The following is a 12787-nucleotide window of genomic DNA, read 5'->3' as shown; positions in this document are numbered from 1 at the left end:
AGATTAGAGCAAAATTATTTCGTCCTTGTACAGTAGTGAAATTATTTCTTTAACAATTTAATGATTTTTTATTTTTTTTAATTTATGAATACTTAGGATGTGAACTGTGTTTGCCCTCTCGAGTTATGAAGTAGCTAGGCGCTGAGTACCTAACCCTCCTCGAACCTTCCATTTATTTAGCATAAAATTAATTACTATTCGGTTCGAAATTATTTTTATTTAAATATTTAATTATACGAACACACATGACCCACCGCATTCATCGCAGTCTGTAATATTAGTATTGGATTAAAAAATGTAATTAATTAGTGTAGTCTTCATCATTTACGCGTCGTGGATCTGGCTTGCTCCATTTATTCACTAGAAATATTGAAATAAAGGAGTAAGATTGGCGAAACCAAGCTAGTGTGACACACTCATCATGACTCCCTTTGGGAAATCCCAAATGCGAAAAAAAGCAGTAAAGGCAGCTCCAATCGCAGCACTGCTAACACTCCTCCTAACAATCTTCTTATACTTGTCCTCCTCCTCCTCCTCCACCGCCAAAGCCTCCTCCACCGCTTCAACCACCAAATTATCCCAAACACTCCCCTCACGCGCCAGCGCCGATAAATTAATCAAATCGGCGGCGGAATGCGACTTATTTACGGGCCAATGGGTGCGGAATCCGGAGGGCCCGTACTACACCAACGAGACCTGCAATCGTATCCAGGAGCACCAGAACTGCATGAAGTTCGGGCGGCCCGACACCGAGTACCTCAGGTGGAAGTGGAAGCCCGACGGCTGCGACCTTCCCCTCTTCCAGCCCAATCTCTTTCTCGAATTGGTCAGGGGAAAGTCGTTGGCGTTTGTTGGTGACTCCGTCGCTAGGAATCATATGCAGTCCTTGCTCTGCCTCTTGTCTAAGGTAATAATTACTCTCAACTCTTTGATTTATGAAAATCGTTTGAATCTCATCTGAAATTGCTACCTAATTATATGGAATTCATTAAATGATTGTGTTATACTAAATCTATCTAGAATTCAAAATCTCAAAGTTGTAGAACAAAATCTAATCCCTTCATTTTCTGATCTAGTGGTTAAAATTCAGCCTCGGTTATGCATTAGGATTTAGTTACTGCTAGATCTATTATTTGATGTATATCTCCGAGGCAAAATGTTTTCACATGCCAAGCGGTGGATAGCAAGTCTGAATTCAAAACCAACAACCACATGTTTAATATTTGTAGAGTGCAATTGTTTTGAGCTGTTGTCGGCAACCACGCTACTGAGATTTTGTTTATACTATCGTTTATAGTGAGAGACACAAACATCACCACTATAATTATAAAAAATGAGACAGCAATTTGTTCAAGATACCACGCAGCTAAGCATGACCTGTATAATCATTATTTTTTTACCTAACCTAGTGGTTTTTGTCTAAATTATTCCAAATGGCTAAAGTGTGTTGACAACTCTGAATTATTTGTGAATTTGATTCTCATGACCGGCCGACAGTCGTCCTTAAATTGAAGAATACTGAAAAGTTGTGGAAAAGTAGACTTTTTTTTGTGGAAGATGATAGTGTGTGGAGAAATGGGGAGATCGATAGAGTAGAATTTATAGTACTATAAAATATCTTCATAGTAATATTCTATAGTCATGATGATAAAGACTTCTGCATAATTAATTTTTTTAGTTTGTAGGATCCTTCGCATGCGGATACTAATTGGTAGTGGGATTGTACAAGATTTAGCGTATTTGAAAAGCATGAATCATGACAAATCAATTCTTATTTGAAATTCTCAATATACTACTACTACTTATCATTTATAACAATAAAAGAAAAGAAAATAGAATAGAATAGAATAAAACGATCGGTGGTGTTAATTCAGTGTTGTTCATGTATCGTGACAAACAGGGTAGTATTATTGAAGTTAAGGGTAGGGGCCGCTGCCCTCACTTATTGTGCAATCAAATTATTTGCATTCTTGGTTCTCTGACTTTAGAATTTACATTTTCGTATTTCAATTCTATTTTAGAACATAAATCACCCTATTTTGTCAATAATTCAACATCCCTAAGAGTCCGATTTATCGATATTTAAGGTCGCACGTCCCGAAGAGACGGCAGAGCCATCGGGAAAACAAATATGGTTCCGATACAAAGAGTACGACTTCAGCATTTGCCTTTTCTGGGCGCCGTATCTAGTCAAGACCGGATCCCTCGACACCACCACGGGCCGCCCTTTCGACCTATACCTCGACGAGGTCGACGAGACCTGGTCGAGCCAAGTCGCGCAGTTCAACTACGTCGTCATCTCGGCAGCCCACTGGTTCTTCCGCCCGAGCTACTTCCACTTCAACGGCACCCGCGCCGGCTGCGTCTACTGCCCGGAGCCGTACGAGGACATCGAGCACCTCCTCCCGTCCTTCATCTACCGCCACGCCTTCCACACGGCGTTCAACGCCATCAATAGCGCCCCGGGATACAATGGGGTGACGTTCGTGCGGACGCTCTCGCCCTCGCATTTCGAGGGCGGGACGTTCGACAACCACGGGAACTGTCTGCGGATGAGCCCCGTGAAGAGGGACGAGGCGGAGCTGGAGGAGAGGGAGGCGGAGTTTCACAAGATTCAGCTGGAGGAGCTGGAAATTGCAAGGAAAGCAGAGAAGGTAAATGGAGGGAGGTATGAGCTGTTTGATGCAACCATGTCTCTGTTGCTGAGGCCGGATGGCCATCCGAGTAAATATGGGAGTCCGCCAGGGGTAAAATTGGTAATGCGGTATGACTGTGTGCATTGGTGTTTGCCTGGACCCATTGATGCTTGGAATGATTTTTTGCAAGAGTTGCTCAGGAGAGAAATTCAAGACAAGTAAAAAGTTACTGCTACTACTATTTGTTTTTTTTTTATGTGACGAAAAATTACTGCAATTATATAGTTAATTTTGGACGATTAATCTTTAATTATGATAAGATTGTATGTCTGTGTGTATTTACTGATACGAAGTGAATCAAGTTAGGAACTTCTATTATTTTAGTTTATCGATAAGAAGCGTGATCTGTTGCTAACTTTTTAAAATTGCTAAATTTACTAACTCATCATTGCAGTGTATTAAAATATCAACACCAACATATAATAAGAGTAACTCTTTATCTCTCTCATATCACTATTTTTACTTTACTTTACAAATCGATTTAGTTTGCATTATTGTTAATCTTTTTTATTAGCATTACTGTTATACTTTTTTATTCTATTAATTAGTTCTCCAGTGATTGGCATTGTTATTTAAAATGTCAACGGTAACACAACTCTATTAGGTTATAAAGAAACAATTAATAAGTACTCTCTCCGTTCCACATTTGGAGTGACAATTAGTTATGGCATGGGTTTTAAGGAATTGGTGGAGTGTGTAATTAATGAAGTGAGAGGTGGAGTGTGTAATAAATGGAGTTAGTTGGTGGAAAGTGAGATGAGTTGACTTTTAGATTTTGATTTATGTTTTGGTTTATTTTTGTGTATATAATGGCATTTGAGTGTAATTTGAGTAAATAATGGGGCAAAATGTTATGTGCAAATATGGTAAATTCTAAATATTACTCTAAATATGGGACAGACTTTTATGGCAAAATGTCACTTCAAATCTGGGACGGAGGGAGTGATAGGGAAAAAAAGTAGTCTACTAACCTTTACTCATTCCATACACAAACTTTTCTATTAACTACATCATCCAAAAATACAACTACTACAGTACTATTCCAGCACACAAACCTCTTTGGGAAAATAATTTAACCCTTTAAGGCTCAAGCACAGTAATTACTAATTACCAAAGTATATATACTGTCGCATTTTGTTGTGTTACACATTGTTTATTATCGGTATATTATTACAACTTGGAAAAATAAATTAATTAAATTACAAAGAAAACGTGATCCATAAAGTATGGAGGCTCAGTTGTTTTTCAGTAGATGCCTTCTTTAGTGATAATATAATTAAATAGTGATAATGGTAAAAGATTGAATTGGAAAATTCATAAGTTATGTCGAAATTAAATGGGCCAGTTTGTTTTTGTGGGCTATTCTTCTAAATTGAATAGGCTTCATAAGCCCAACAAGAACGATATAACTTATTGATAGAGATTAGAAACTAAATGAAGTGTTGTGTTAGTGAGATTTAATTTAATTTGGGAAATAAATGTCAGTGGATAGTTTGTTTAGTTAGAGTTTGGAAATCAATATTTTCATCGACCTTAGAAATAAATAGGAGTGGATTACATAGGTTTTACTCTACTTAGGTTATTGCTTGGATTTGGAATATTGATTCGATAACATGGCTTTTCAAATATAGTTAAGTTAGCTAGTCAAAGGATAATAGTTGATTCAGAAATTGAATTGACACGAAATGAAATTTCATTAATTAAGTTTGTATTAATTAGTATCGATGTGATGTTCTATCTTTCAAGATTAAATTAATTAGTTGATAAGATAGCCTTTTAAATTTTAATTGACATTTGGGTATTGATTGAAGGGATTTTCATTCATAATTTGGTCGCAAATTTTATAATTATAAGCTGAAAATGACATTTATTTTTGTAATTGTACGTTGCCGACTAAGATTTTATGTAATGAGTATTATTAACATTACTAATGCTACGAATTACATAAAAATTGAAGTTTATGTTATTCAATTTTTATAATATTAAATAAAAAAAACTAATCAATCCTTGATTTGTTTTATAATCTGTAAAATGAATAATATAAAAATATACATATTTTAACGTTAGAATAAAACTAAATATCTAAAATAAAAATCACTGACATAGTCTAAATAAGAAAAACACTAAATAATACCCACAGAAATATGTAATACTATAACATTTTTTACAACTTACTATTAAACTACTACTATATTCTTATGGTACCCATTCGAATGATACGATTAGACCATCTCCAATTATACTCCTAAAATGAGTTTTGGTGTAAAAATCTTTTCCAACCATACACTAAACTCAAACTCATCTTTGGTGTTTTTATGAAACAACACCAAATATGGTGTTACTGCAACAATTTTTGTGAGACAAAAATTCAAAATGGGTGTAAATTTTGAATTTAGTGTAAATAGTTAGAGTAAAATTATTTTTTGGCGTGACGCATATTCAAAAATGAATTTGAATTTGATGTAAATGGCCGGGTCTTACGATCTTTCATAATTATGTACCGTATGATTTTTAAATATATGCGTAATTCATATCTTATCGTCTTGGTATACCATTTGTCGTCCCATAATAGTAGTCCTGGTAGTTGAACACTATATTTAATATTTTGGAGAAAGATCTACATCGTTGTTATTGATTTACATGATTGAAAGATGGCTTTTTAATTTAAAAATAATTATATAAATTATGAAGTTGTATTTTAGTCCTCGCGGCATCGTCAGAAAAAAAGGGATGAAAAATAAGTCGTAATGTTTTTCATGAGAATTTTTATTTTATTTTATTGTAAAGGGAATTCTTTATTGCAAATGCATAACAAATTTTAGAGACTAATTATATGAAATTTACAACATTACCAACCGGAAATTCTGTCCCTGGAACTCTCTGATAGGGAATTTTTTGTGTAGTGATTATTTGAAGTACGTGCCCACAATACACAAATTAATGAAATTATACTTTAGTTTTAGTTGTAGCTAATTATTTTTGTCAAAAAATATTATTTTTAATTTGTTAAAATTTGTCTTTAAGTCTAAAATTTATTACTCATTAATATTATAAATCGTTTCGTGTACCATTATTTGATCAATGATTACTGCTAAAAATTAGATATACTTAAATATTGGTTTTATAATTGAGAATTTTATTTATAAAATTTAAAATCCCATTTTAAAATAGATATAGTAAGACCACGGCACACCATTTAAGAAAAAAAAAATATTTAGATACGAATTTGTAGCTAGTGGAGTTAATCGTGTTAACAAGTATATGGAGTCAACTGTTATTTGTTAAAAATAGTTACTTTTTTATAATCGCAATATTAAAATTAAAAATCATACTATCACAGTAGTCTCAGTCATTAATTAATTATTCTATAGACAATCATGTGCACATCCCTTATCAAACGGCATTGAATACTTACAACCCTACAGCCTTTTCTTCTTGTATGTGGACATGTTAAAATTAATTTTATTCTATTTGTTTTTTATGATTTTATCTTTTTATCCGAAAAAATAATAAAACTAATTTCTACTTGTCAACATGTATACTAATTTTAGCTAGAAACTACTCTGGACTCCTATCATTTAACAAATTTGCGTTAGCTTTTACATTGCACGGTGAATTTTTAAAATCCACAGTATAGTAATAGTAGAGTACTACGATATTAATGAACGCGGTTCTTAATTAGTCCCACCATATTTATTTACATAATGTTCTCAAAATCACAAGTTAAAAGTGACAATTAAAACAAATTAAATGAAATACAGCACATATATAAACTAGCGTAACTAAATAGTGAAGACATGTATAATCAAAGTACCTACATTTTTTTTTTATTACGTCCTCCCTCCGTCCCAAGGAAGATGACCCCTTTCTTGAGCGGCACAAGATTTTATGCAATTTTATTTTGTGTGTTGAGAGGAGAGAGTAAAGTAAGAGAGGGAATAAAGTAGAGATAAAAGTGTTATCATTTTAAGTAATGAGTCATTTTAGTTGGGACAAACTAAAAAGGAAAGTAGGTCATCTTCAATAGGACGGAGGGAGTACAATCTTTATCTCTTTATTTATCCATTACTTTAATTACTTTTTTTTCATTAATACAATATTAGTTACAATTGTTTTCTACTTAACACACAACAATATGTCTTGAAATCATATGTCATTGTGCCCGCAGGGGCGTAGCGCAGTTGGCAACGGAGGAGCAGATCTTGTTGCAATGAGTATGGGTTCAAATCCCACTGCTGTCGTATAGTTGCTTCCATCTCTCAGGCACAAGTATGGGGTCTTGAGATGGACTTCTGACGGTCAGTGGATTAAGGCCTTCTTTTTTACGGGCTATTGGGTTTAGGGTTCGTACCCCTTTAAATCACAAATAAAAAGTGGAGTGACCATGATCGACCAAGATCATAGTTAATACAGTTTTACTAGGTGCTCGCAAATAACCGCTTTTTAGTGATGTAACACGTATCAAAATTTATCTGAACTTTAATTAGAAGTAGTGTACTATTTTATAAACAATTAACTCATACAAGGATTATACAGGGCCGACCCACTATTTGGAGAGAATCATAGAAGCTGTAAAATATCTGTCATCACCCCATGCCACTCTCCAATTACACATAAATTCATCAAATTACCATATAGGAGTATATATTTTTGTCGCCTCCTACATAATTTTGTGACGATGCCACTATATAATAAAATCACACACACTCAAACACAACCTCCACACTTTCTCAAAACATTTGATACACACTCTCTCACAGCTTAGATCCAAATCCATGGAGCTACCCGTAAATAAAACCATAATCAACATAGCCATACTTCTATCTTTTGCTCTAATTCTCATCAGCCTCATCCGCATCATCAACTACCCTGTTTTGCAAAACACATACAATGCAGCATCAGTTGATCGTACGAATATGAGTGACAATGAAGAGAGCTCATGCGATATCTTCTCGGGCGAATGGGTCCCGGATCCGGACGCCCCGTACTACACAAACAAGACGTGCTGGGCCATCCACGAGCACCAAAACTGCATGAAATACGGCCGCCCCGATACCGACTTCCTCAAATGGAAGTGGAAACCCGACGGCTGCGATTTGCCCGCTTTCAACCCCGGGCAGTTTCTACGTATGGTGCGGAACAAGACCATGGCCTTCGTTGGAGATTCCGTTGGACGGAATCAAATGCAATCCATCATATGCCTTTTGTCCAAGGTCAGTACGATTTAAAGTTCTACTTTGACTTGATGCAATTCTTAAAATTGCGAGATTGATTTAATTTTATAAAAAAAAGTAGTAGTGTGACTTTTAATTGTGGATATTATGAAATAGTATAATGAGATATTAGTAGTATAGTTCACGCTAAGGTAAGTGCATAACATGATTGTTTATTAAAATAATTTTTCAGACATGAAGGGGGCAGATTCAATGATTTTTTCGAGGTTTACGAAAACTGAGGTAGAATTTTATATGAAATCATATTTTGACCATAAAATTGTGTCTTTGTAATTTTTGGGGGAAAGGAAATTTGAATTATTGGAGTGGATATGTAAGAAAGTGTGCTATTTTTGGTGAGATAAGGAGATAAAATAAAACATGGGGTTTTCTTGACCAGATAAAATTGAGATATAAAGTGAGCCATGCATGGTGAGCTTGTTCTTGTCCTCCATGATTCCATCTAAAGCAAAGTATTATTATCGAAAATGAATTATTATCTTTTTATAAAATGTATGATTATTAATTGTCTTTTCCCCCTTTTATTATGAAAATTGATACTTCCCTTCAAATCTTGGGAACCACCACAAAGGTGAATTATTGATTAATGAAAAATTGTACTCCAGCCTGGATTTGTTTGATTAGTTTTTGACATTTTCTGCTTATTCATTAGAGAATGCAACTGTATAATGTTGTAAACTAGTCAATGAAATAGGCCCTTCTATAATATTTCTATTAATTGAATCTATTAGCAATTAATTCAGTGCCAAACCACTTGATTAATTCCGCTTAGTGTCGGTACTTGCTTCACTTCATTTGAGTGCAATTATTTGAACTGCCTTTCTAGCTATACTTGAGTCTTTCTTAAGTAATTTCTAATGTCACATGTTTATAGTAATCATGCAATGACAATGAAATGAATTACTAAAAAAATCGGCTGTTTCTATCACTATGCTATCACACATTTATTTATAAAAGAACTAGGGAGAAGATGACAATGGAAAGGGAATCTAATGTCGACACGGATTCATTTGTAGTATTTCCCAATAAGCTCTATTTCTAGCCACATTTTATTGAATTGAATTCATTTTATACATTGGTATATGAGAATTGAGATAGTTCATTTCATAATTTTTAAGTTAAAACACAGAATTTTGTTTGTATATATATTAGTGTCAATTGGTATCATAAAATATTCCAGTTTTTCATTGTCATCTAAATTAATGTATCAACGAATTGATATAGTGATTTTTAATTCTTAAAATTTACATTTTAAAAAAGTTTCCCTAAAACTATCTCATGTTATATTTACATCTCCTGCACACATACACATTTGTAATGAATCAAATTCTTTTTACACCATCCCCTCTGTTTGAATTCGATAAGTTTGCTAACTTTAATAATGTTTACGTATGTATTCTATTTTAAATATTCATAAAAAAATATTACTCCATATTTCTATTATAGATTCAAATCTCGTGCATGTGCCTCCGCATGTGACCAAATTGTTCCTACTACTATTATTATAATTTATAACTGAATTATCAATTGTATGAATAATCAAGCCATATTCCCTTTGCATCAGTTGCTCTTAATATGATAATCTTGGAAAATTAAACTATTCAAGATCTATTTTTGTAATAATGACTAATGTGTGCCAAATCTTAATCTGATTCTCCAAAACCACATATATTCCAATTGCATATTAAACTCATAGGATTATTTTTATTAACAATTTAATAAATTTCAAGGTTGAATACCCAATCGACGACTCCCCAGAAACAGACGAGCAGTTTAAACGGTGGAAGTACTCAAATTACAATTTTACCCTCGAATATTTCCGGAGTCCATTTTTAGTAAGATCCGAAGAGCGCGACTCGGACGGCCCGACCCACACGGGTCTCTTCAACCTCTACCTGGACGAGTTCGACGAGTCGTGGACGAGTCACATCGACTCGGTCGACTACCTCATCCTCAGCGCCGACCACTGGTTCACCCGCCCCGCCGTCTACTACGAGGACGGCCGCGTCGCCGGCTGCCGCTTCTGCCGCCTCCCGAACATGACCGATCTCCCCTCCGCCTACGCCTACCGCCGCGCCTTCCGGACGGCGTTCAGGGCCGTGAACGGGCGGCGGAGATTCGGCGGCGCGGCGTTCCTGCGCACGTACGCGCCGTCGCACTTCGAGGGCGGGCTGTGGAACGAGGGCGGCGATTGCGTGCGGCGGCGGCCGTTCCGGAGCGAGGAGGCGGTGCTGGAGGGGGTGAATTTGGATATGTATATGATTGGATTGGAGGAATTTAGGGCGGCGGAGAGGGAAGGGAGGAAGAGGTGGCGGTTGTTGGATACGACGCAGGCGACGCTGATGAGGCCGGATGGGCACCCGAGTAGATATGGGCATTGGCCCAATGAGAATGTCACTTTGTATAATGACTGTGTGCATTGGTGTTTGCCTGGGCCCATTGATAATTGGGCCCAAATGTTGCAACATTTGATTAAACTTGAGGCTACTAAGGATTAAGGATTGATTGAGTGATAATTTTTTTTAAAGATTTTTCTGTTTTTGGAAAAGGAAATGTATTTTAGAAACTTGTGTTTGGATAGTGAAATTGGGGGAAAATGTTTCAAAAAATTATTTACGTGCATCTCATGAATTATCATCTTCTCGTGAGATAAGTACTGCTCCCTCCGTCCCAAGATATTACTCTTATACCACTTTGGGGTGTCCCAACATATTTGACCAATTTTTATTTATGGTAAATATTTCTATCTCTGGTGGCAGACTTCTCACTAGTTCTTCCACAAGGACTTCCCACAAAAACCTCATGCGACGTCACTAGGACTTCCACTAGGACTTCCCATCCCACTGTACAATTTAGGACTTCCACTAGGACTTCCCGCAATAAAATAAATTTACAATTACTCAATTTACGGAATTAAAATGTCGACACGGAATACGGGAAAATTCGAATACTTCATTAAAAAAATTACATAATACTTAAAAATAAACATAATTATGTTAAAAATTACATAATCATAAAAAGTCGAGAAATACAACCCTCGGCCCCCACTCCTCCTCGTCCTCGTCCCCGTCGCCCGTGCTGCTGCCGCCTCCGACGTCCCCGCCCCCAATCTCGACGTCATAATCATCAATGAGTGGCATTCCTAAATCGCGCTGACATGCGTCGATCACATCCTTGCACATCTTTTTGTACACAGGATCGTGCGTGCGTGCTATACCACCTATGCATGTTCTGACTCAGGGTCTTCGTTAGGCTGCGCGCGGGCGAGACGGTCGTACTCATCTGGGGCTTCAGGGGCCTCCGATTCGACCTCGAAGGACCCGCTGCGGCTGCCGCTTCCCCTCGCCATCCGCTGCGCAGCCTTTTGCCCCATCGGGCGACGACGACGGCGAGAGTCTGATCGTGGTAGCGGGGACACTTCCTCGGCTTCGGGGAGCTCGTGCGAACCGGCACTGCTGCTGTACTCACCGGAAGAGTTGATCTTCGTCCGCTTCCAGCCCGAGTCGACACTCGCACAAAACTTTTGCGAACACCTGACCACGAGAAAGGCCTCCCATTGGTCAAACTCTTTGAACTTCAATTCTTTGTTGGGGTACTGGGACAAGGCCCGGTTCTTCACATCCTCCTCGGACATGCCGCTGGTTGCCATGCGCAGGTTGTTTTGGTAGAGGCCGGCAAATCGACCGAGGCTTAGGCCTCAACCGATCCCACTGTTTCCGGCATTGCTCGAGGCTGCGAGGCTTCGCCCCAGCCGGTTTGTGTGTGAGGTAGGTGTCACTAATGCGATGCCACAATCGGTCAATATACTGGTTAGCACCGACATACCGGAGGATAGTCGCGAGTCGGTTCCCCTTGGAGGGGGAAGTATAAGGAGTTCACCTTCTCGGGAGTGATTCTTGTTGCTGAAGGACTCGGAGAAGTTTCGGGCGGGGGTGCGACGCTTAGGTGGCCGAAGAAGCAGCGACTTAACTATAGCGGCGACTACAGCGGCGACGGCAGCGGCGGATCCCACGACCTCCCCCCGGATGCTGAGCGGTTTCCATCCCCTCCTTCATTTACCGGTCGCCCCGCCCGGTTGGACAGAAAGCGGGCGCAGCGGGGCTGCGAGGGCGGATCCCCTATCGCCCCGCGAGGTCCAGGTCCTCCGCCCTCCCGGCCGCCCCACTCGAGTACACTCTCCATTCGCGTAACCAAACGCGGGCTCAGATGTTACGGGTCTTCCGAGAGTGGAAGAACGCCACTGACCCCACGGAGAAGAGGATTCTTTACGAGATGCTCGAGAGCATGCGTGCTGATTTAGAGATCGCGAGGTCACGGCTGGGGGGTTCCGACGTGGGCTCAGATACCACGGGTGGCGGCAGCGGCGACGGAGACGGCGGCGCGCGAGGGAGGAGGGCGACGGCGACGGCGATGAGGAGTAGAGAGTGGCGGGGCTCGGGTGTTGAAGCCCTTTTTTAAAAAAAAAAATCATGTACTTTTTTTTTTAAATCTTTGTACTTTTTTTTTAATGGAATGGATTATTTTTCCCGTATATGTGTCGTAAATTTAATTCCGTATATCGCAATTTTAATTCCGTAAATATAGTATATTTTGAATTGTTTTTATTGCGGCTGGCCTATGGCCTGGCCTAAATCTGACGTGGCAGGTGGTTTTTTTAGTGTTGCCGACGTGGCAGAGGAGAGAATGGCTGGCCTATTAACCATTGCGGATGCTCTAAGGATCCTCGACTACACCGACCCAGGACTTCGCAAGCGCGACGTTTTCCCACACGATCCAGATCGACCTCTTCCCCCGCTCCTCCTCTGCCCCGTTTGTGAGGAAGAGCTCGGAGCTTTCCCGTTGCCCTTGCCCCTACCC

At 38.5% G+C, this 12787-nt stretch overlaps 2 protein-coding genes across 2 annotated transcripts; both read left to right on the top strand.

The window, feature by feature from the left end:
- Positions 1 to 355: 355 nt before the first annotated feature.
- LOC125205659 (protein trichome birefringence-like 19) lies at positions 356 to 3014 on the top strand. Its single transcript, XM_048104720.1, has 2 exons — positions 356 to 907; positions 2088 to 3014. The coding sequence occupies exons 1-2, from the start codon at positions 422 to 424 to the stop codon at positions 2856 to 2858; spliced, it is 1257 nt and encodes a 418-aa protein (XP_047960677.1). The 5' UTR covers positions 356 to 421; the 3' UTR covers positions 2859 to 3014.
- A 4252-nt stretch (positions 3015 to 7266) lies between these two features.
- Positions 7267 to 10457, top strand: LOC125204712 (protein trichome birefringence-like 19). Its single transcript, XM_048103428.1, has 2 exons — positions 7267 to 7909; positions 9661 to 10457. Exons 1-2 carry the CDS (start codon positions 7472 to 7474, stop codon positions 10426 to 10428), a joined length of 1206 nt encoding a protein of 401 aa, XP_047959385.1. The 5' UTR covers positions 7267 to 7471; the 3' UTR covers positions 10429 to 10457.
- The last annotated feature ends 2330 nt before the right edge of the window (positions 10458 to 12787 follow it).

The sequence above is a fragment of the Salvia hispanica genome, chromosome 2 (assembly GCF_023119035.1).
Source record: "Salvia hispanica cultivar TCC Black 2014 chromosome 2, UniMelb_Shisp_WGS_1.0, whole genome shotgun sequence".
Taxonomy (NCBI): Eukaryota; Viridiplantae; Streptophyta; class Magnoliopsida; order Lamiales; family Lamiaceae; genus Salvia; species Salvia hispanica.
This window is presented reverse-complemented; position numbering and strand designations above follow the sequence as displayed.